This window comes from Lutra lutra, chromosome 11 (genome assembly GCF_902655055.1).
Source record: "Lutra lutra chromosome 11, mLutLut1.2, whole genome shotgun sequence".
NCBI classification, from domain to species: domain Eukaryota; kingdom Metazoa; phylum Chordata; class Mammalia; order Carnivora; family Mustelidae; genus Lutra; species Lutra lutra.
The window spans coordinates 101770570-101794719 of record NC_062288.1 but is presented as its reverse complement, the minus strand read 5'-3'; the positions used below and the strand labels follow the sequence as shown (position 1 = coordinate 101794719).

At 46.1% G+C, this 24150-nt stretch overlaps 1 protein-coding gene across 3 annotated transcripts in view; it reads right to left on the bottom strand.

The window, feature by feature from the left end:
- The window catches only part of CUL1 (cullin 1), a 105036-nt gene that overhangs the window by 64655 nt on the left and 16231 nt on the right, over positions 1–24150 (bottom strand). For all 3 annotated transcript variants that reach the window (XM_047695262.1, XM_047695261.1, XM_047695260.1), the window contains exon 2: positions 470–770. In XM_047695262.1, coding sequence (XP_047551218.1) covers positions 470–609 — 140 coding nt within the window. In that variant the 5' untranslated portion in view covers positions 610–770. The remainder of the gene's footprint in view (positions 1–469; positions 771–24150) is intronic.

Sequence of the window (24150 nt, the reverse complement as noted above, 5' to 3'; positions counted from 1 at the left end):
AGGTATTTCTGGCTTTTTCTGACGCAATGACTCCGCTCAGCCCCCCAAGCATGAAGGCAGCCACAGACGATACAGGAACCAATCCTCCCCTGCTTTAACCAGCACGGTCCAACAGAACTTTCAGAAATGACAAAGGCTGTTTGCCACAGAGCACTTGAAATACAGGGACCATGACTTGGGAACTGTTCATTTTAGTGACTTCAAATGTAAACAGCCACATGTAGCGAGTGACAGCCACACTGAACAGCACCACTGTAGACTAACGCACAGCTGGTTTCACCACTGGTCACAAAACTTAAAATGAGTGAATTAATTTTTAAAGCTAAAAAAAAAAAAAAAGAACCCTGATTACATCACAGGGTGAACTGAAAAGAGAAAACACGACCTAAAACCTCTAACGATTCACAGATCATACTAATGAATAACCAAAATTCTAAGCAAATTAATTTCAGCTCAGGCAGTAGGATACGTGTAGAGTTCCATGTATCTGGACTTCGCCATACTCTGTCTGGTATATACTTGCTGGATTCCAGCTCTGAGGTCGTCCCATATCTGGTCAAGGCCAATCTGCTTCAGTCCATGGGGATTCTGACTCCTGTTTGAGGACATCGTGAGTAATATTCTGAAGTTGTCCAGTGTAGCAATCCTTGTGCAAGGTACAGCTAATTCTCCATCAGATGAAAATATACAGTATCATTCCAGATTGATTCACAGCAGCTCAGAAAGGATGTCCTTTGACTGTAGAGAATGAAATCTCATTGCAGGCAAACCTGAAGAAGAAATAGAGCAAATTAATGAGTATTTTCTTGACACCCTGGGGTGGGTAGTAAGGTGCCTGCCACAGATAGAGACATTCAGTCCACAGGCATTAGTGGGGCCCACACTCGTTTAGACAATAGTGGTCTTCCTCTGTGGAAACAAACTCATATGCTTTTATGTACAGAGATATACTTACTTAGGGATTTAGATCGGAATCATAGGAACTCACAAGAAAAGTGGTCCCAAGAGAAGCTGGGGAGATGGGACCAGGGAGACAAACCACAAGAGACTCTTAATCTCGGGAAACAAACTGAGGGTTGCTGGGGGTTGGGGAGGGAGGCATAGGGCGGCGGGGTGATGGACATTGGGGAGGACAGGTGCTATAATGAGTGTTGGGAATTGTGTAAGGCTGATGATGCACAGACTTACACCCCTGAAGCAAATAATATATTATATGTTAATTAAAAAAAAAAGAGAGAGAGAAGCTAGGTGGAAGTCTGCATATGCACTACTAACACTGGTGCATTTCTTTGCCTTCGGAAGGTATCAAAACTTAAACTATAGGACTTGTCCCACATTATCATTAGAAAGGCAAAGGAAATTCCCAGAATCAGAGTTTTGCACTTTGCAAAAATGTGATGTTGGTGAGGCTGATGTGCAGGGAAATGATCACTCTCCTTTCAGAAGGGAATCTGGCAAGAATTATAAAAATTTAAGATGTTCCTTAAATTCAGAGACTGGGGTTGGCAGCTCAGCTCCACACCTGCTGGGTAGGAGGTCCTGGGTAAGGCACTTCACTTCTCACTTTTTTTTTTTTTTTAAGATTTTATTTATTTATTTGACAGAGAGAAATCACAAGCAAGCAGAGAGGCAGGCAGAGAGAGAAGAGGAAGCAGGCTCCCTGCTGAGCAGAAAGCCCGATGTGGGGCTCGAACCCAGGACCTGGGATCATGACCTGAGCCGAAGGCAGCAGCTTAACCCACTGAGTCACCCAGGCGCCCCACACTTCTCACTTCTTTAAGCTTCAATTTCTCAATCTACAAAAGGGGGCGCCCATCATTTTCCTCAGACAGTTACTGTGGAGTTTAAGTAAGACAACGCACACGCCATATTTAACACAGAGTAAACGCTGAACAACTAACACTGGCTATTACAAGGGTATAAGGCTACTACAAAATATAACTTTTTTTTTCATTTTATTTATTTGACACACAGAGAAAGAAATCACAAGTAGGCAGAGAGGCAGGCAGACAGAGCAGGGGAAGCGGGCTCCCCGCTGAGCAGAGAGCCCGATGCGGGGCCCGATTCCAGGACCCTGAGACCATGACCCGAGCCGAAGGCAGCGGCTTAACCCACTGAGCCACCCAGGCGCCCCCAAAATATAACTTCTTAAAGATTTTATTTATCGGACAGAGATCACAAGTAGGCAGAGAGGCAGGCAGAGAGAGGAGGAAACAGGCTCCCTGCTAAGCAGAGAGCCCAATGCGGGGCTCGATCCCAGGACTCTGGGATCATGACCTGAGCCGAAGGCAGAGGCTTCAACCCACTGAGCCACCCAGGCACCCCTAAAATGTAACTTCTAATGCCTCAGGATCTCGGTCCACAGGTCAAGGCCCTCAGGTATCCAGCACCATGTTAACTCAGTACTCCTCGATATGCAATACTAAGTCACATCTCACGGTCCGTGTCTATCACGGCGAGACGTGGAGGGTGTTAAACAAGTTCTCCTATCGTAAAATTAAGGAACTATGAGTTATTTTAATGGCTCCATAAAACAGACGTTGGGAGGTGAACGGAGTCCGGGACAATAAGGATGGGCTGTCAGAGCCTGCCGATTCAGGTTCGAGCTCAGCGAGTAACTCAGGGCGTCCCGCATCTTAGGGGGCACTGCCAACCTCTTGGCAGGCTAAGGCACATTTCAGGCGAGTGCAGCTCATGCCTGCGGATCAAGTCGGAACTAGTGAAAACTAAATCACCTCTAATATTTATAATCTAAGCTTTGGGACCTAATATTTTATGAAGCCACAATCCCACTCTAGATCCTGCAAGTATTTTACATGACCCATTCGAAGAAGTATGTTTAAGCGCAGAATACGAAGATCGCTAACACAGGAATTCCCTCAAGTTTTAAGGAAACCAACAACTTAGCAACTGCTTTGCAAATGTTGCCTAAATACAAGTTCGATCTGCCTTTCCTTCTATCTACCCTGGGGGGATAAGGCCAACACCCCACTTGATAGTGAGCTTGGGGCTCGTTACCTACTGAAACCTGCACTCCTTCCTCGCACTTAATTTTCCCCTAAGGGGAAATTATCACTTAAATTCCCCAGACTCACAAAGTAAATTCTATCTCATACCCATAAGCCTTCTCATACCCATCCTGATGCTCTTTTACTCCTTTTTCTTCTAATTCTAGCAGCAACTGAGAAAAATGTTCCATTCCTTCCATTTTTACCCTTTCCTCACCCTATTACGTCCACTGGGCATAAGAGTGACTTCACGTGAACGGGTTACCATGGAGCCAACATCAACGTTCCTTCTTCAAATCTCCCCGTGCCGGCGACTCCCTGAGTGCGTCTCCGGCCCAGCTCTAGCCCGCGTGCCCAGTTCACATCCCCCCCTGGATGCCGCCCACCCGGCAGGTCCATGGCTGAAATCAGGGACCGTCCCCAGCTCCACTGTTCACCGCTGTCGCCCATCCCCAGGCATGGCATCTCCATGTAATGGGTCAGAAACGCAGGAATAATTCTGATGCCTCCTCCCTGTTCTTTCACATTCTCTGCTACTGATTTTAACCTCTGGGGTCATGTCACATCCACTCACTCACCACCTCCATGTCCTCTCCCCGTGGACCCTGACAAGGCCATCATCATCGTCGTCGTCGTCGTCACACACCGGGCTGCCATCTGAGCAGTCTACATGGGCTCCCAAAGCGCCCCCCCTTTGACTCACCCTTTCGAGGCTTCACACAGCAGCTGAGTCTAAAACTATAAATCTGATTAGGCATCACCCCGAGAGTAACAGGGAGTCAAGCTGGAGTCTGAGGCAGGGAAATCCTGAACAACGCACTCCCAGATCTTCTCTTCTCTTTGGGAAAACTTGAAACGATTAACTGGGTTGTTTTATAGGAGACATCACTTCCACACCAGCGCCCCACACCAACACGGGCGGGCACAAAACCCACAGCCCCTCGCGCACCTGAGTAAGGACCACAGCCCCGGCCCGGGAGCCAGCCCTGCCCGGAGCCCGGCCAGGAGCCCTGCCGCCCACGGCTGCGCAAGCCGTTCGCTCTTCGCGCGCCTCTTATAAACTCCCCTTCGTCCCCTTGGGCACAGGCATGCAGGCTCTTCCCTCGTCCCTGGCTGTGCTCCCCACTCCGCTCCCCAGTCCCGGGGATCCCTGCACCTGCTGCCGCTTGTGCTCGCTCTCCACCCGCGCCCAGGCAGGCCAGGCTTGGGAAGTCCCAGACGAGGTTCCCCTGCTTCACGGGACTTTCCCTTCTTCACCCTTATTCCAGATTAATTCCCTGCCATGGTCTCTCCCTTCTCTAGAGAGAAGGGTCCGTGGCACAGAGACCATCTCTCCTTGGCTCACCATAGGATCCTGAGAACCCAGCTCAGAACCCGGCGCATAGGGCAGTGTTTTGTATGAATACATGAAATAATAAAACCAAGGAATTAAAAAGCTGGATGTTTTTAAAGAATTTAAAAATAAGGAAATATCACTATTATAAAGCATCTGAACTTGCCCCCAAGTCCCCTTCAGAATCTCCATTGAATTCTATCTTGTTTCTTCTAAACTTTTTCCTTCAAACACTAGATTTTAGGCTAAAATTTATTTCTTGCTCTCTCATTTAGTAATGTTGTGTGGTATTCCGGTCATTACAAATGTACACATATTGTAAGTCTGTTTAAACACAATGTTAAAAGAGTTCTAGAAATTCAGTCATCATTAATATTTTATTTAACAAATATTTGGTAGGAAACTACCATGTGCCAGGTACCATCATGGGCGCCCTCTGGTGTACTATTAGTAACAAATCAAATCGGGCGCAGCACTCACTAGTAAAGCACCTTCCTGAAAGGCTGACCCATTAACTTCTGGTATGTGACAGACTTGTGAACTGGAAAACTTATGTACCACACATTTATGTGCCAAAAATATTTGCTCCTAAGAGCCAATTACAACAGGATTTAGAGGTTAACCTTAAACATACTTCTGGCCCTTCCTTTTACAGATTTAAAAAACCTAATTCAGAGAAGCAATCAAACCTGACCGAGTTTACAAAGCTCAAAGGGGGTAGGACCCCAAGCAGACCTCTGGAGTCTCAAAAGCCAGTGTTCTCCAGTACTCTAGTCTGAATTTTAGATTCTTTCATTTGTAAGGTGCCAATAAATAGGGCAACTAATTTCAGTATTCACAAATCAATGTGATACATCACATCAAGGAGAAAAGATAAAAACTGTGTTATCATTTCAGTAGATATGGAGAAAGCATTTCACAAAGTACAACATCCACTCATGATAAAAATCCTTAACAAAGTAGATGTGGAGAAAACTTCAACATAATAGAGACCAACTATGGAAAACCCACAGCTGACATCATCATCCTTCAATGGGGAAATACTGAGAGTCTTTCCCCTATGGTCAGTAACAAGACAAGGATGTCCACTCTCACCACTTTTATTCAACATAGTTTGGAAGTCCAAGTCACCATCAGACAAGAAAAAGAAATAAAACGCATCCAAACTGGCAAGATAGAAGTAAAACTCTCAGTATTTGCAGATGGAAAGATAACTGTATGTAGAAAACCCTAAAAGCTCTATGAGAAAACTACTAGAACTGAAAAATGGATGCAGTAAATTTAGCAAATCAATATAAAGAAATCTGTTGCATGTCTATACACTAATAATGAAGCAGCAGAACGAGAAATAAGCCCGTTTACAACTACACCAAAAATAATAAAGATGCTTAGGAATAAACTTAGCCAAAGAGGTGAAAGACCAGAACTCTCACACCATAAAACCCTGATGAAAGAAACTGAAGACAACGCAAATGGAAAGACATCCCATGCTCATGGATTGGAAGAACAAATATTGTTAAAATACCTATAACTACCTAAGCAAACTACAGTTTAATGCAATCCCTATCAAAATACCAATGCATTTTTCACAGAACTAGAACAAACAATCCTTAAATTTGTATGGGGCCACAAAAGACCCCAAGTAGCCAAAATCGACATGAAAAAGAAAAAACTGGAGGTATCACAATTCCAGACTTCAAATTATATTACAAAATTATACAAAGTAATCAAAACAGTATGGTACTGGCACAAAAACAGAGAGATCAGTGGCCTAGAATGGGAAACCCAGAATTAAACACTATTGTTCTTCAACAAATAGCGTTGGAAAAACATGACAGCTACCTGAAAAAGAAGGAAACTGGACCACTTTCTTACACCATACAAAAAAATAAACTCAAAGTGGACTAAAGACCTAAATGTGAGACCTGAAAGCATAAAAGCCCTTGAAGGGAGCACATGCAGTCATTTCTCTGATATCAGCTGTAGCAATATTTTTCTCGATAGGTCTCCTGAGGCAAGGGAAGTAAAAGCAAAAAAAAAAAAAAAAAACAAAAAAACCCAACCTAACTCAACCCCACCCAACCCCAAAACTACCAGAACATAAAAAGCTGCTTCAACATGCAAAGAAAATAATCAACAAAACTTAAGGACAATCTACAGAATGGAAGATTATTGGCAAATGGCAAATGGCATATCCAATAAAGGGTTAGTATCCAAAACAGATGAAAAACTGATACAACTCAACACCAACCCCCCCCCAAATAATCCAACTAAAAAATGGGCAGAAGACATGAAGAAACATTTCGCCAAAGAAGACATCCATGGTGAAGAGACATATTAAAAGATGCTCAACATCGTTCATCATCAGAGAAATACAAATCAAAACTACAATGAGATTTCAACTCAGACCTATTAGAATGGCAAATCAAAAACACAGAGGGGGGCGCCTGGGTGGCTCAGTGGGTTGAGCCGCTGCCTTCGGCTCAGGTCATGATCTCAGGGTCCTGGGATCGAGTCCCGCATCGGGTTCTCTGCTCGGCAGAGATCCTGCTTCCCTCTCTCTCTCTCTCTGCCTGCTTCTCCATCTACTTGTGATCTCTCTCTGTCAAATAAATAAATAAAATCTTAAAAAAAAAAAAAAAAAAAAACAACACAGAGGGGCGCCTGGGTGGCTTAGTGGGTAAAGCCACTGCCTTTGGCTTGGGTTGTGATCCCGGGGTCCTAGGATTGAATCCCGCGTCGGGGTCTCTGCTTCGGCAAGGAACCTGCTTCCCCCCTCTCACTTTCTGCCTGCCTCTCTGCCTATTAGTGCTCTCTGTCAAATAAATAAAAAACAAAAAACCCCCACAGAAACAACAGGTGTTGGTGGGGATGGCGTGAAAAAGGAATCCCTGTGCACTGTTCTTGGAAATGCAAACTGGTAACAGTATGGCTGTTCCTCAGAAAGTTAAAAATAGAACTACCCTGTAATCCCATAACTGAGCTACTGAGTATTTATCCAAAATATACAAAAATACTAATTCAAAGGGATGCAAGCACTCTTATGTTTACCGCAACATTACTTATAATAGCCAAATTACGGAAGCAGCCTAAGTTATTCATCAACTGATGAATAACGTAGATGTGGCATAGGTACACAGACTATTACGCAGCCACAAAAAAGAAAACTCTTGCCATTTGCAACAACATGGATGGAGCTAGAGAATATGATACTCAGCAAAATCAGCCAGTCAGAGAAAGACAAATACCATACGGTGTCATTTGTAAGTGGAATTTAAGAAACAAAACAAGCAAAGAAAAAAGAGAGAAACCAAGAAACAGACGTAACTACGGAGAAGAAACTGATGGTAACCAGAGGGGAGGTGGGTGGGGGATGGGGATTACAGAGCACACTTCCCACGAGGAGCACGGAGTCAAGTACAGAATTGTGGAATCACAGAGTTGTATACCTGAAGCGAATGTAACAGTGTGTCTGGAATTAAAATTTAAAAAATCTTTAAAACGTTTAAAAAAGCAAGCCAAAAAGCCCCCGAAAACCAAAAAAACCCCCAGGGAAACTACCAAAAGAGGCAAGAGAAAAACCCAGAATCACCAATTTTCTCTTTATTAATCTTAGGAATCCAAACAGCTCGAATTAAAAAAGCCAACAGTTTGAAAGAGCTAACAAGTCAGTCCTAGCTGTATCATTATGAAATTTCGAATATTTTAAAATTTAAGAAAGCCAACTTTTTAAAAAAAATGCCTGACCTTTTTTAAACTAAGAAAACCACGGAACAGCCGAAAGTCAAGACACACCACTTATTCTCTGGCAAAGTTAAAACACACCAAATAAAATGGTCAGTGTGACTTTTCTCTAGAACACCTCCACTCCCCTAGCTCAGCACCAGTGTCTAAGAATGCGCTTTACAAGTGCTTTCGTCCTCTACTACACTTCTTACTCTACACCAAGACCTGTTGATACCCTACAAGATGTTAAAATGTCAAGTTTACTGCATTATAATACACACTTCATGTCTAGTCCTACACATGCTTTGTGCCACAGCACACCTCAGTTTATACGCAGAATGGTCCCCACTGAGTATCCAAAATTCATACACAGCTGATCTGAGGTTCTCAAAAATCCACATCCTCAACTATTTAACTCAGAAGTTTATTTATTTATTTATTTGAGAGGGAGAAAGAGAGGGAGCAAACTCGCACAGACGCATAGGGGAGGGTGGGGCAGGGGGTAAGCAGAGGGAGAGAGAGATAGAATTTTTTTTTTTTTTAAAGATTTTATTTATTGGACACAGAGAGAGAGAGAGAGCACAAGTAGGCAGAGAGGCAGGCAGAGAGAGAGGGGAAAACAGGCTCCCCACTGAGCAGAGAGCCTGACGTGGGGCTCGATCACAGGACTCCAAGATCAGGACCTGAGCCAAAGGCAGAAGCTCAACACACTGAGCCACCCAGGCTCCCCGAGCGAGAGAGAATCTTAAGTGGGCCCCACATCCAGCCTGGAGCGCAGACATGGGGCTCCATCCCACAACCCTGAGATCAGGACCTGGGTGTAAATCAAGGGTCCAATGCTTAACCACATAAGCCACCCAGGTGCCTGTATTCAATCCAGAAGTTTAAAGAGGGTATCCTTATCTGGTATTTTCAATATCCCCTAGGGAGCCTCACACCTGTATACTTAAACATCTATTACTAATATTACAGCAAAGAAGTCCAAAACTAAGTCTAAAAGGAAGCGTTATAAGCAAGCACATCAGGAAAGCATCTTAAAGGTCAGACCACGTGCTGACAACAGGAGCCAACCTGCTGGAATCTGGGGGGCGGGGGGGGGGTCCTCTCCGGAGCAGATGGTCGGCAGGGGGGACAGAGTTTGGGGGAAGATGCTTCTTAGGAACGAAGCATCCGTGTGACAAGGGAAGCAGGATTAGGCAGAGGAGTGAGCTGTAACCAAGCCCCTGCACCTACCCCACAGGAGCTCTGCAGGAAGCACCGTCAGAGTGTCACACACAGGGGTGCAAGGCCTAGCCTTCCTGCTGCCACTGGGCTCAGTGGCTGAAAGGCCAGGCTGGGTCGCTCTCGGCAGCTGAGGCAGGCCCCGGGAGAGCTGAAAGTTGGGGCCGTGTGCTGACCAGACTGCCAACTCCCTTCCTGAAGGGGCACCGAGGTGGGGCACCTCGTATCCACCAGGCTGTCCAAAGGGACACACGCAAGGCTCTAGTAATAGTTTCCCATTCGGGGTGTGGTGGGGGCGGGCAAGGGGTTAATCTGCTCACGCATCAGTCAAGTGTTTGGTGAAGTAAATGGACTGTGAGACGGCTGGGAATAATAACGTACGACACAGGTGCCCATACAAGATGGGCTTCTCTGTCAATGTTGAAATTTTAAGAAATACACCACTATACATGAACTCTCTAGCCTCCACCTCATGACCAGGCCATCAAAACTGTCAACAGTCAGTTTCAAATGGTTTTTGGCTAAGGGGTAAAAATATTTTCCCAATAAATCCTATCACATAGCCAAAAAACCTTTGGAGGCCCCAAAAGGCAATCGCTATCAAAAACAAAGGACAAAACTAAAAATCGATACTTAGGAAATTAGGTAGTTTTCTAAAGTACTCTGGTACAGTGGACCCTTGACATTACAGAGCTTGCCACCTGTGGTCGTGAACATCCAGGAGTAACACTGATGTTTCCAGACACACAATCTGCAGATTTGTACTGGAGACCAAGGCACAAAACACAACCCATCAAGGGCAGGAACCAATGGCCGCTCCAGCAGGCCCCGACGAGGCCTCAACAGATCACACCACCTGCACACGCACGACTCCGCTTTCATCAATGCCTGGGAAAATATGAGAGTGGAACGGAACTCAGAGTCAAAACAAACAGGTCATAAGGGAACAGGGAGGTTGTGTATTTAAGGACTTCTCTCAAAGACTGTGTTGTTCCAAAGGGGTGTGAAAGGCGACGGAATCCATGTTAAACAAGCTTTCTAACAATTCAAACTGAACGAACCAAACAGCCTATTTCTCAAGATCAATGGTGCACAAGATCCCTTTGCAGAGTAGATGTTCAAACTAAGTAAGTCACCTCCGAGAAGCCTGAACAATACCTCCTCCTTGATATCAGCAATTTAGAGGCTCATTAGTGCTAAAAGGACTTTTTAAAAATGAGCACTTGGAACAGTCTTTCACCGAACATTTACTGGAACATCAACTGAACAGAACAAAAGAAATACTAACTTAAGCGAAGTCAAATAATTTTGTTTGTTACAAGACCTCAGAGGCCTTACTCAGTGGACAGATCTATGAATCTCCATCAGAAGAACAGTACAAAGCCCTTTCCCCTCAAGCTGACTTGGCCATAGAGTATTTTTCCTTGGACATATCTCAGGACGGGTTTTTGTTTTGTTTTAGAAAAACTAATGTTTCAAGGAGCAACAACTTAACTTTTTTTTTTAAAGATAACTCTGCACTGATCCTTCTTTATTCCTAACTTTCTTGGGATCAACCACACAGTTACGTAACTTTTTCTTTATAATGAAATACACTGCACTTCACTTAATGACATACACCCCTCCTTGTTTTTGGAGCTGAAATTCTACTGTTCATCAAACTAGTCCCCTCTTAAAGAGCTTCTAGGTGTGTGTTTTTCAGTAGTTACAAGTGATACTATAACAAACAGTCTTCTACGGATTCTCTCCTGCTGACTTTGTGCACGATAAATGCATACATGTATCTGTACCGTAAACGGACTACGGAGCCACCTACCACGTCACAACACGGTAGACGAGGAACGGATTGGTCAGAGGCAGTTTGCTTGTGGACACAGCAGATCTGAAGTGCTTGTGAATCATCCTAGGAGGCTGGGCTGTGGAGAGATCATCTCTGACAGGCACTACTGGAGTTGGGGAACCAGAGTCAGAGAAATTACAGAAACAGATGGTCCCAAACGGAGTCCTAAAAACATTTGGAAACTGACTAGATGACAGGGAAACCAGAATCTGTATCTGCAAAGTTACAGCCCAAACAACGAGAGGACGCCTATCCTCGAGGCCACAGGAAGAAAAGGGCCGTGGTTGGCAGGGCCTCATCATGGTTGTAGAAAGGCTCTGCCCTTTACTTCTTGTATGATCTTGGGTAAATCACTCAATATATCTGCTGAGGGTCAGGAATAATGAGGCAACATAGTAAATAAATGCCAGCCGTTGTCTTCATCAACACGAGGGTATCTAAAATGCAGCTTCTGGCTTGAGTTTTAAGTCACTGGTGACATCTCAGTAAGGCAAGTCTCACTGTGGTTTTAAGGATAGAAGAGGAACTGGAATGGGGTGGGAGGGGCAGAAATGCAGACTACTTTGACCATGAAGGAGCGAGGAAAGCTGGAAGGTTGGGGGTGAGGTCTGAGAAAGAGAGCAAGGGTCAGGAGGACACAGCGCTGTGGCGGCAGGGGGAGGTCGGATCGATGACCCGGGAAATAGTGCTGCGTGGGTGCTAAGGCCCAGGCGGAGAGGCCAGGCCTGAGAAGGGACTAGAACAGAATGGAGCTCAAGAAAGTGATGGTCAGGGCACGGGGAGCAATGTCCACGAGGCGGTATACCACCTGAGACGGTGGGTACCGAAGAAGGAGGGGAGAAGGAGCTGGGGGCCAGCCTGTCCAATGAACTTGTGAAGTTGGTGGTGAGCAGGGAAGCGCCACAAGGAGGGAAGTGGCAGCGGCTCCGGAGTCCATCTCTGAGTGCGGCTGTGAACTTCACGGGGCACTGACCCAGCCCCACCTTGGGGGTTGTGGGATGTGGGAGAACAGAAAGAGCCGTAGCTCCACTTCAAGGAGGCTTAACGTCTGAGGATGAGCAACGAAGTTTACGAGTGTGGACAGAGGCTACAGGAGTTTCCTAGTCACGGGGTAGGACTCCAGGGAGCTCCATGAAGAAGTGTGTGCAATGCAGCTCTGGGAGGGCTAGTTCAGAAGACAGAGAGATGGCCTGAGGGCTCGCATCGTGACCCCTGGGAGACACAGAGGGACTGAAGGCCCTTGTCGCAGGAAGGAGGAAGGCTTCCCTGACAGGGCCAAGCATTTCTTCGCTTCGCCATCCATCTAACCAATTAAACTTCTGGTATTCTCCCAATGTATCATCCCCCTCACAATTGCTCAGCATAGAACAGAAAGGAATACAAATTCTTAAGATCTTTAAGGAACATAACTACATCTCCACTCCAGGGGAGAAACCCACATATTTTAAAGTGACAGGAGAATCCTATCAACTCAGTTTCAGCTCAACTACGCCAGAAGTCCAGACACCACACTCTTGCCGATTAATCAACTCGATAGTGGCCTCCGTTTCTGTAAGACCAGACACATCGCGAGATGCTGCTGCAGAAGCGAAAGCTGAGGAGTGTCAGAGCAGGACCATTCAAATCAGAGTTGCACCAAGGAACACAAGAAACAAGGTTTTTCAAAAAAAAAAAAAAGACTCTCTACAGTGCTTGTTAGGCTGATAGCTTTTGAAAATGTAAAAAGATAAAAGCACTGACTTAAAATGTTAGTTTCTTCTAAAAATAAAGGCTCTATTAGAGTTAGTGGAAACACAATGAACACTCACTTTTGAAAAAAACAAAACAAGCTCTTCCTGTATGTGATGTGAGGTGACCTATGAAAATGATCCACTATCCTCATGACCCAGAAATCCCCACAAAATCATGCAAATCAAGTGATTAAAATCTTCATGTTCCCTTTAAGAAACGGCCCAGACCATCTGAAAAGCCACCAGGTATCTAAGGGTGTTACTTTTCAGAAGCAATGTGAGTGCCATTCTGCTTCGAAAATGGCAGAGCTGGGCAGGTGCACCACGCCAGCTGGGGGGTGGACACAGAGCTGGTGGCCCAGAAAGAGTGAGTTCTTTCTGCACGTGCTTAAAAACAGAGCGTTGCGGGCGCCTGGGTGGCTCAGTTGGTTGAGTGACTGCCTTCGGCTCAGGTTATGATCCCAGGGTCCTGGAATGGAGTCCCACATCAGGTTCCCAGCTCCATGGGGAGTCTGCTTCTCCCTCTGACCTCCCCTCTCAGGCTCTCTCACTCTGTCTCTCTCTCTCTCAAATAAATAAATAAAAATCTTAAAAAAAAAAAAAAAAAGAGCGTTGCTATACTTAAGGGTTTAGACAGAGACTCTGTGGTCACTGAGCATGTCCAGGTGACCCTCCTGGGAGCGATCCCAGCCACTCGGAGATGATCCTAACTGAAAAAAGAGCAGTAAGAGGAGACTGCACAGAACAAAAGAAAGGTTTCCCAAAAGAAACTGAAGAAATAAAAACAAGGTGAAATTTAGTTCTTCTAGTTTGGTAACATTTTAAATCTGATTAAAATTTCAATGATCCTGGGTTTTACTCAATAAAGTAATTACTTAGGGCGCCTGAGTGGCTCAGTGGGTTAAAGCCTCTGCCTTCGGCTCAGGCCATGATCTCAGGGTCCTGGGATTGAGCCCCGCATCGGGCTCTCTGCTCAGCAGGGAGCCTGCTTCCTCCTCTCCGTCTGCCCCTCTGCCTACCTGTGATCTCTCTTTCTGTCAAATAAATAAATAAAATCTTTTAAAAAAAAAATTACTTATTTTCTAACACTTGGATAAAGAATTCCTAACGCCCTGGCTTTGGTTTGCAGCATGGCAGCCTAAGACACCAACTGTCCCGCACAACAAACGACTTACACCTAGGGAAACTTCTGCGTATGGACACCCCAGCAAACACACAAGCACATGCACTCACTGCACTGTTTATATGGACATCAACGAAAACCCAAACCTGCTAACAACCCTCATGTCCTCTAACAGGAGAATTCACAGATAAACTGTGGGACAGCCACACAACAGACCACACACAGATTCTGTCCACTTTCACTACACACTTCGACATGGATGACTTTCAGAAAGACTGAGTGAAAAAGGTGGCAGAGACTACATCTGGTATGATAATGTTCTATACAGAATATTGATTGTTTTTCTTAAAGAGCTCTTCTGTGAGAGCAGGGAAGCTGGCAATCCCCCACCGAGAACGAGAAGACACATACCTGGATGAGGCCTCCACAGTTTTACTGGGCTTACAGGTTGTTTAAAAACAACAAGGGGCGCCTGGGTGGCTCAGTGGGTTAAGCTGCTGCCTTCAGCTCAGGTCATGATCTCAGGGTCCTGGGATCGAGTCCCGCATCGGGCTCTCTGCTCAGCAGGGAGCCTGCTTCCCTCTCTCTCTCTCTCTCTGCCTGCCTCTCTGTCTACTTGTGATCTCTGTCAAATAAATAAATAAAATCTTTAAAAACAACAACAACAACAACAAAATACCATACTTGGTAGAGATCCATTCTCTCCTGCATGAAAAGGTGTGATGGCTCGGATTTACTCTAAAATACCGCAGGCAACAGCCGAGTGACAGGTAGGAACACTAGTTCCTATTTTCCAGAATAAAAAGCTAACAAAAATCTGAGCAAACCTACACAACCTAGGAGGTGAAACTAGAAAGAAAAGGAAGTGGATGGGAGGGGAGAGGACAATTCAGGGCGGCTGCAGGGAAGGGCTGGACCCAGAAGGCAGCACACAGGGGGCTCCCAGGAGGTGGTGGGGTGCGGCACTGGGACGGTCTACTCGGGGAGGTAGGATGTGGTTCACCAGTGTTCGCTGCAGCAGTATGTCGAACCTCACAGGCCTGGCACATACGGTGATGTTCTAGCAAGATCTAGTTGATACATAGCCCGTAAGAAAATGATTCGGCAGGTGAAAGGGTATACAGCGCCATTCAGAACGGAGATCGCACAGTTGCCAGGCTGAGAAATTCTTACAGTTTTTATTAGAAATTCTTAAGTTCACTGAAGTTTCAAGTGTACGCAGAGCCTGGGCAAGAGGCTGACTGAGCCAGCCTGGGCTGAGTGTGCGGCCGAGGTGAAAGCACCCGGCAGGACGGCTACTGCCTTTAGCCGCGAACTCTGCAGGCAGTTCTGTTGGGGACACTGATGACACACATCCACAGTGTCATTCTAGAGATTTCAGGAAGAGGACTGGCCTCGCACAGGGCGATGTGGCGCTCCTACCCTGTCTGCACAACCCTCTGCACACCCGCAGCTCAACCCAGCTCCCTGTCCTCCTTTCCTTCCCCGGATCGCAGGGTCTGAAACTGAACGCCTCCCTCTCCCCCTCTCAGCCCTTCTTCCCACCTCAGTTAACAAGAGCCTCAGGTGCGAATGAAAGCACCACCTGCCCCCTAATCGTCTGGGCTCCACGTTTTCCCTGTCATTGACACTCCGTCCTCCTCCCCAGGCCCTTTGCTGACCCTTGACATTGGGGCGGCACTGAACCCCCGACCGCCCTTCAACACTCAAACCAACCACCCTCCTTTCCCAGCTTGGAAAGACAAGTCGGCTCTGACTCCTCCTGCCCTCACCCTGGTGTGAAGCCAGTTCCAGCAGCGCTCCTCTCCCAAGCTCCCGAATCCACACGGTTCTCCACACGCACCTCAGCTCCAGTCCAAGCGTTGTCATCTCACCTGGGTCACAAACACAACCCTGCTCACTGGCCTCGCTGTCACCAGTCCTGCCCTCTCCAACGCCCCCTCCACACCGCTGCCCGAGTTACTTTCTAAAACACAAAGAACCATTCATTCTGTTAAGTGAATTAACCCCAGTGACCTTCATCTATACCACATCCATGACCACTCCTGGTGTGCACCAAGTGCAACTGCTCCACGTGAGTCATTCCCTGGGTAAGGAAAGGACCTGATACGGCAAGCTAGGATGTAGACTCTGTGCCAACAGGAGCTTTGATACTCTCCTTTAATCCTTACAGAGACTATATTCTCTGCATGTAGCATCTCTTACAAATGAGGAAAGTCAAGCTCAGAGACATTCAGTGATCTGCCCAAAGTCACTGCAGGTAAGTAGCAAGGACTGAGACCCAAGTGTTTAGAGTTCAAAGCCATTCCTTCCAGCACATTCCACACTGCTTCTTTAGAGAGGTGGAGAGCTCTCACTCCACTTCCTTACAAAGCAAGCTGCCAAGAGACTGGAACCTGGCTTCCGCAGAAACCTCGCAAAACAAGTGACGTGAGTCACTTCTTCAACATGAAGTCACAACTTCATGATGTGAGTGTGTCACTGACAAGTCCAAATGACTGCTGACAACAGGACAAGAAGAGCTGGTAAACTCAAGGACACTTACTTACACTTACACTCCCGAATCTATTTAAAACTATTTCATTTGAATATTCATTAATCAGTAATTGAATGTTAACTATTTATTTTTTTAAAGATTTAATTTATTTTTTTGACAGAGATCACAAGTAGGCAGAGAGACAGGCAGAGAGAGAGGAAGGGAAGCAGGCTCCCTGCTGAGCAGAGAACCCGATTCGGGGCTCGATCCCAGACTCTGGGATCATGACCTGAGCCGAAGGCAGAGGCTTAACCCACTGAGCCACCCAGGTGCCCCGTTAACTAACTATTTAAATGTTTCATCTTTTTAATCCAGAAGGAATCCTGGGGCACCTGGCTCAGTCAGTTATGCATCCAACTCCTGATTTGGGCTCAGGTCCTAATCTCAGGATCATGAGATCAAGCCCTGTGTCTAGGCTCCGCACTGGGCAGGGAGCCTGCTTAAGATTCTCTCTCTCCCTCAGCACCCCCTCTTAAAAAAAAAAAAAAAAAAAAAAAAGATGTAATCTTAAAGATTGCTAGAACAGGGGCTAATATAAATGTAGGCCAACAATTTGCACATTCCAGAATCAGGGCTCTAACTCGTACATCTATCAGGAAGGACACTTACCATCTTAGATAAGTCTACATGACTTCATTACTGAATTTCAAGGCTTGCAAACTTTACACTTACTTATAAAATATATTATTCCATTTCTATATAGAACTAAGGGAATAAGTGAAATTAAGTTCAAACAATTACAGCTGATGAGAAGCATAAAAAATTTCAATTAGTATCTTAATAGATGGCTTTTAGAGACATTAACTGAATTACCTACTTATTTAAAGTCATTTAAAAACCTTTAAATCCATGGTTATAAACTCAGAGAAGCAAGCAACAGAGAAACAGGGCCACATGGGAAGTGGGTTTTGGAGTTCTCAAACCAAAATTCCCAAGACCTGAATGCATCCTTTAAAAAAAAAAAAAAAAAAGATTTTGTTTATGACAGAGAGAGATAGGGAGAGAGGGAACACAAGCACAGGGGAGTGGGAGAGGGAGAAGCAGGCTCCCCGCTGAGCAGGGAGCCCGATGCAGGGCTCAATCCCAGGACCCTGGGATCATGACCTGAGCCAAAGGCAGACAAGTTTAATGACTGAGCCACCCAAGCGCCCCAAGACCTGACTGGATCATACGTGCTTGAATTGCCTTGTTTATGTCTTTACTCAAAGCTAGTAATTCAACATTCCGGGCATTACAAGACCAGGTTTAGTTAACATGAACTCACCTCATGACCCATCAGTTCCAGGGCTAGGTATCTACCCAAAACACAAGAAAACGTACGTCCCCCCCAAAGACCCACGTACAAATATTCATAGCATGTTTTTATAATAGCCCCAAAGTGGAACAAGCCAAATGTCCGGTAACAGGTGAATGGATAAGCAAAACGTCAGACAGTCCATCCAAACACACACAATTCGGCAATAACGACCGAAGTACTGGTCTGTGCCAGAGCAGAGCACAAACATCGTGCTAAGTGAAAACCAGTGCGACAGACACACATTATGTGAGTCCCTTTAGTACATGAAATGTCCAGACCGCACACGCCCCAGGGACAGGCCGCAGAGTGCTGCCTGGCTGGGGGTGGAGAGCGACCGCAAACAGGTACACGGGATGGGATCTTTCCTGGTGCCGGGAAGGTTCTAAAACTGATCACGTGGTGGCTGCAAAACCCAGTAGGTTTTATTAAAAGTCACTGAATTATGCATTAAAAACAACGGAACTTTATGGCATGTGAACTGTACCTCAGTAAAGACGTTAAGAAAAAAAGACAGCTTTAAAGCATGCCAGCTGTGAGCTTGTGTGGGTCAGATTCGGTTCACTCACAAAGGAGGCCCTTCTCTCCCCACGGGCCGAGCGGGGCCGCACAGCGGGGGCCCCCAGCGCGACCCGCGCACCCCCGCGCATCCCGGGGAGCTCTGCGGCGCTGAGAACCTGCAGAACTGCCATTTACGGAGCTGCGCGCGGAGGCGCCTCCGTTCCCTGCACCACAGATGAAGCAACGCGACGGTCATTTCCGAGGCTTAGTGGCGGAAGGTACTGGAGAGGTCCCCCGGCGTCCGCGATCTCCGGCCGCATTACAGACACGCAGAAACCGCAGCGTGAGCGCGGCGGAGCCGAAAGCCCGCATTCCCGGCTGCGAGGATCAAGAAGCTTCACAAGATGTGGGCTTCGGACCGTTTCTTGGGGATGAACAGGACTCGAACAGCAGGAGAGGAACAGGTAGGGCGTCCACAAGGGATGAAGGGCACAAGGCAGAAAAATGAATCGAATGAGGCTGGGTGAGGGGGTGTGTGGAGGGCGAGGGTGGGTGTGCGGGCGCAGGAAGCCAGGCCTTTGTTCTGAGGGGGCAGCGGGCTCTGGAAGATTTCTGAGCAAGGAAGCGGCGGGATGGGACTGTGGAGGCAGCAGCCGGACAGCCCTGTGGGCCTGCGATCAAAGAGGACTTATAGGCAGAGAACCGAACCGGGAGGCCATCAGAGCCGAGAGCGCGGCTGGACCTCGACTTCCCGCAGGGGGAGGAGGCAGGCCAGCCCCCCGAAGTCCCCCTAAGTGGGCACTGCGGTAGCGGGGGCCACCGCAAATGGGTGCACGGGGAGGAACCCACGGAACCTGGCAAGACCTGCCTCTCAAACCTGTACTTCAAACCTCCTTAAATTTATGCCAATAATTTGCCAGAATTTGGCAGACCTTGCATTAAAAATTCAAAACTTAACTACTGCTGATGGGAACGCTCCGTGACCCAAACGGTCACCCGGCTGTGTCTGACCACCTCACAGTCGCTTCTACCCTTTGACCGAGCAACGGCACTTCTAGCACTTTATCCCCAGAATGAACTGGCCCAAACCCACAAGAGGTTGTAAACTTGAGTTTAGTCGCTGTAAAAGCCTGGAAATCCACCCCAAACCCATCACCGGGGACTGGACTGAAGGGCGGCATATCCACACAATGGAGCATTGTGCGGGGACAAAGGAAGGCAGCCGACCTCCACTGGCTGATAACACAGCGAGTTCTCAGTGTACATTAACTGAAAAAAAGCACAGCTCCTTCTGTGGATGAGGGGAGTAAATACCAACATGCACTTAGAGATACATTTTTCTTTTTCAAATAGAAAAAAAAAAATGGGAGGATAAACCAAAAACTAATAAAAATGTTCTCTCTGGGGGAGGGTGGAGGAGACTTTGGTGCAGGTCCATGGACAGAACTCAGGGCACTGTGATTACACATGGGGAAAAGTTGCATTTATTTTTCACTAAACTCTAGCTGAAAGTTGGCAATTCCTCCAATCATGAATGTAGGCGACAGACCACAGTAATTTTAGCAACACCTCTGAATATACCAAGAAATGCACAGATATTTTCATTATTCTTTGCCAGTTAGTGACAGTATGTTCATCAAAACTTTGGAATTACAGGGGCTCCTGGGTGGTTCAATGGGTTGAGCCTCTGCCTTCGGCTCAGGTCATGATCTCAGAGTCCTGGGATCGAGTCCGCATCCGGCTCTCTGCTCAGCAGGGAGCCTGCTTCCTCGCTTTCTGCCTGACTCTCTGTCTGACTCTCTGCCTGCTTGTGATTTCTCTCTCTCTGTGTCAAATAAATAAATAAATAAAATCTTAAAAAAAAAAAGACAACTTTGAAATTACAGTAGTTATAAAACTCGCTGAGATCTTCAGTAGGAAATAATGTTAAATATGCTAACATGTAATTCTCAGTGGTAGACAGGTCTGCTGTACTTTACTTGACATCTTTCATCATTAAAAGAAGTTATAAAAACATCTGTGAACCACAGTTGGCCTAGGGATCTCAACCAATTACACCCTCTGCTTTAGGTAATCACCCGGCAACAGTAACACTGTAAAGCACATTTTTCTTTTCTTTAAGATTTTATTTATTTGACAGCAAGAGACACAGCAAGAGAGGGAACACAAGCAGGGGGAGTGGAGGAGGGAGAAGCAGGCTTCCCGCTAAGCAGGGAGCCAGATATGCTCTGTGGGGATCCCAATGATGACCTGAGCCAAAGGCAGACGCTTAATGACTGAGCCTGGCGCCTCAAGCCCTTTTAAGTAGCTCCACGCCCAATGTGGGGCTCAAACTCATGACCCTAACATCAAGAACTCTATGCTCAACCGACTGAGCCAGCCAGAGGCTCAACACTGTAATTGTAAATAACTCTGAGCTTATAAGCACAAAGTCTCATGACAGTTCTAGGGGAAATGATGATCATCCAGACACTCGTAACTCTGCCTATATGAAATTTTTAATATCACTAAATTCAACAGTCACTGAAAAAGTTCTCATGCTGGCAAAACCCCAGCGGTTAAAAGGAGTTAAAGAGAAACAACCTCATGAGAGAAAGGTGATGTTATTAAGAGAGATGTTAGGTTAAGAAGCCTAAATCTAGAGGGAAAATGAAGAGCTTAATTTTAATATATTGAATGTGAAGTGATTTTTAAAAATTACACCAAAATGAAAATACCCAAGGCAGTTTGAAAATACAGAACTGTAGCTGAAAGGAAATAACACCTGAAGAAATAAATTTAGTAATTCACAAAAAAGTAAGTTGTTGGCATCAACCCAGATAAAATCTTTAAAGCATAAAGAACAAACTTACGAAAGACGAGGACTGAAGCTTCTATTTAAAGAGCACAAGGAAAATGAGTCCCTGCCTCTCGTCCCCCAAAGAGTCCTGCAAGAGGAAGGGAACACCCAGGTAGGGGGACCAGAAATCCAGCAAACAGAAGACAGAGGAGGGCAGTTTTAGGAAATGTCTTGTCCCTGGCTGTGTCAAAGGTTTGGGATAAACCGAGGAACAGGTGTACGATGAGGAAGTCACTGATGGCGGCGGTACCAGGAAATCGGGGTCTTCAAGAATGAAGAGTAGAAGCCGAGCTCCGGCCAGGTGAAGCAGCCCACTCAAAGCCATGTAAGGCCGCCGGACTCCACGCGGCTACGAGATCCAACCCCTGCCTGCCTCTACCAGTACATCTGATGTCACAGGAGGGCTCCTGCCCTAGCTGGGATGACCTGCTGACTTCTGACCCCCACTAACCAGGACAGAATCAAAGTGTGAGCAAGGCATGAAACTTGCCTTTTAAATTCTAAAGCCAGCATCCAGGCATAAATATTATGAACTTATCACTGAATATGAATATGACAACTATCAGGCTTTAGTTTCCAAAACAAACCACATACCTTATTCAAAAAGAATGCACGAGCAATGATGATTATTTACGACAGCGGTCTCCTAGTAAAAGTTCTCTGCAGGTCTCACAGTTGAACTTAATGTAACCCTGAATTCAAAGTTCGGATATAAAGTTTACTATATTCTGCCTGCATTCATGCTTTCAACTGCCCTCTACCAGGGGTTCCTCTGGTGATCTCCTCAAAGTGGACTCCCCAACTCCGATCACCACCAGGTGGGACTGAGAAAATACTATGCCAACCACTACGAAGAGACGATGACAGAGAATCCAAATCCAGTGAGCACTGCTAATCAGATTCATGTAGAACGCAACATCTGGTTCCTTCAATAATGTCAGCTCTAATTTCTGTTAATTCATTTTAAATTAAAGACCCAAATAGCAACTGGAGATTTAGAGGAGGTATCAGATGTTAAAATCCTAGTTCTATGCCTGCTACACAGTAGAACTTCCCCAAATGATAGCCTGTGTTCTTCCCTCTAAAATATAGCAAAGTAGTAGGAGATCATCCTAAAAGACCTAATTCACCTGATTTTAGCCAGAAAATGATTAAAACCCATTAAATACATAAATACAAGGACATCTTTAATATGTTGAACATTATTCATGTAATATTTGTAAAACCTTCCTTAAAAATGAAAGTGGAGGGGCGCCTGGGTGGCTCAGTAGGTTAAGTGGCTACCTTGGGCTCGGGTCATGATCCCGGGGCTCTGGGATTGACCCCCACATCAGGCTCCTTCTTAGTGGGGAACCTGCTTCTCCCTCCCCTCTGCCTGCCGCTCCACCTACTTGTGCTCACTTTTCCTGTTAAATACATAAAATAAAATAAGAGTTGAGCAGGATGCCTGGGGGGCTCAGTCACTTAAGCGTCTGCCTTTGGCTCGGGTCATGATCCCAGTGTCCTGGGATCAAGTCACGCACCGGGCTCCATGCTCAGCAGGAGCCTGCTTCTCCCTCTGCCTGCCACTCCCCCTGCTTGTGCTCGCTCACGCTCTCTGAAAAATAAGTAAATAAAATCTTAAAAAAAAAAGGAAAGAAAGGGCGACTGGGTGGTTCAGTTGGTTAAGCGACTGCCTTCAACTCAGGTCATGATCCCAGAGTCCTGGGATCGAGTTCCCACATCAGGCTCCTTGCTCCATGGGGAAATCTGCTTCTCCCTCCGACCTTACCTCTCGTGCTCTCTCTCACTGTCTCTCTCTCAAATAAATAAATAAAATCTTAAAAAAAAAGAAAAGAAAGAAAGAAAAGAGAAAAACGTGGAGCAAAACTATGAAACTCCCAGGAGGTAACAGAAGAAAACCTAGATGACCTTGGGTTTGCTGGTGCCTTTTTGGACACAACACCAGCTTCATGAAACAAGAAAGAATCACTGGTAAACCGGACTTTAGGAAAATTTAAAACTTCTGATTTATGAAAGACAATGTCAAGAGGATGAGAAGACAAGCCACAAAGGGAGGGGAAGTATCTGTAAAAGACACATTTTATAAAGGAGTACTAACCAAAATATATAAGAACTCTTAAAACTCAGTAAGAGAACCACTTGGTTAAAAAATTGGCCAAAGAGGGCACCTGGGGGGCTCAGTTGGTTGAGCGATTGCCTTCGGCTCAGGTCATAATTCTGGAGTCCTGAGATCGAGTCCTGCATCGGGCTCCCGGCTCCACAGGGGGTCTGCTTCTCCTTCTGACCCTCCTCCTCTCATGTTCTCTCTATCTCTCAAATAAATAAAAATGTTAACCAAAAAAAAAAGGTTGGCCAAAGACCTTACAAAGAAGATATGCAGATGGCAAACAGATGAAAAGATGTTCCACATCATGTGTCATCAGAGAAATGCAAACGGACACAAGATACCACCACACACCTGTTAGAAGAGCCAAAGCCTGGAACACGGACACCGCTGAATGCCAGCAAGAACATGGAGCGACAAGAACCCTCAAACACTGCCGGAGGGAACACACACACGCGCGCGCGCACGCACACACACACGCACACACGCACAGTGCAACCACCTTAGAAGACACAGTCTGGTGGTTTCTTAGAAAACTAAACATACTTTTACCATAAGATCCAGCATGTAGGGGCGCCTGGGTGGCTCAGTGGGTTAAGCCTCTGCCTTCAGCTCAGGTCATGATCTCAGGGTCCTGGGATCAAGCCCCCCCACCCCCGCATAGGGCTCTCTGCTTGGCAGGGAGCCTGCTTCCCCCCCAATCCCCCGACCCTGCCTGCCTCTCTGCCTACTTGTGATCTCTATCAAATAAATAAATAAAATCTTAAAAAAAAAAGAAAAAAGATCCAGCATGTACACTGCTGGGTATTTACCTAAAGGAGTTAAAAACTTACATCCACACACACAAAAAACGAACCTGTGCAAGGATATTTACAGCAACTTTATTCATAAT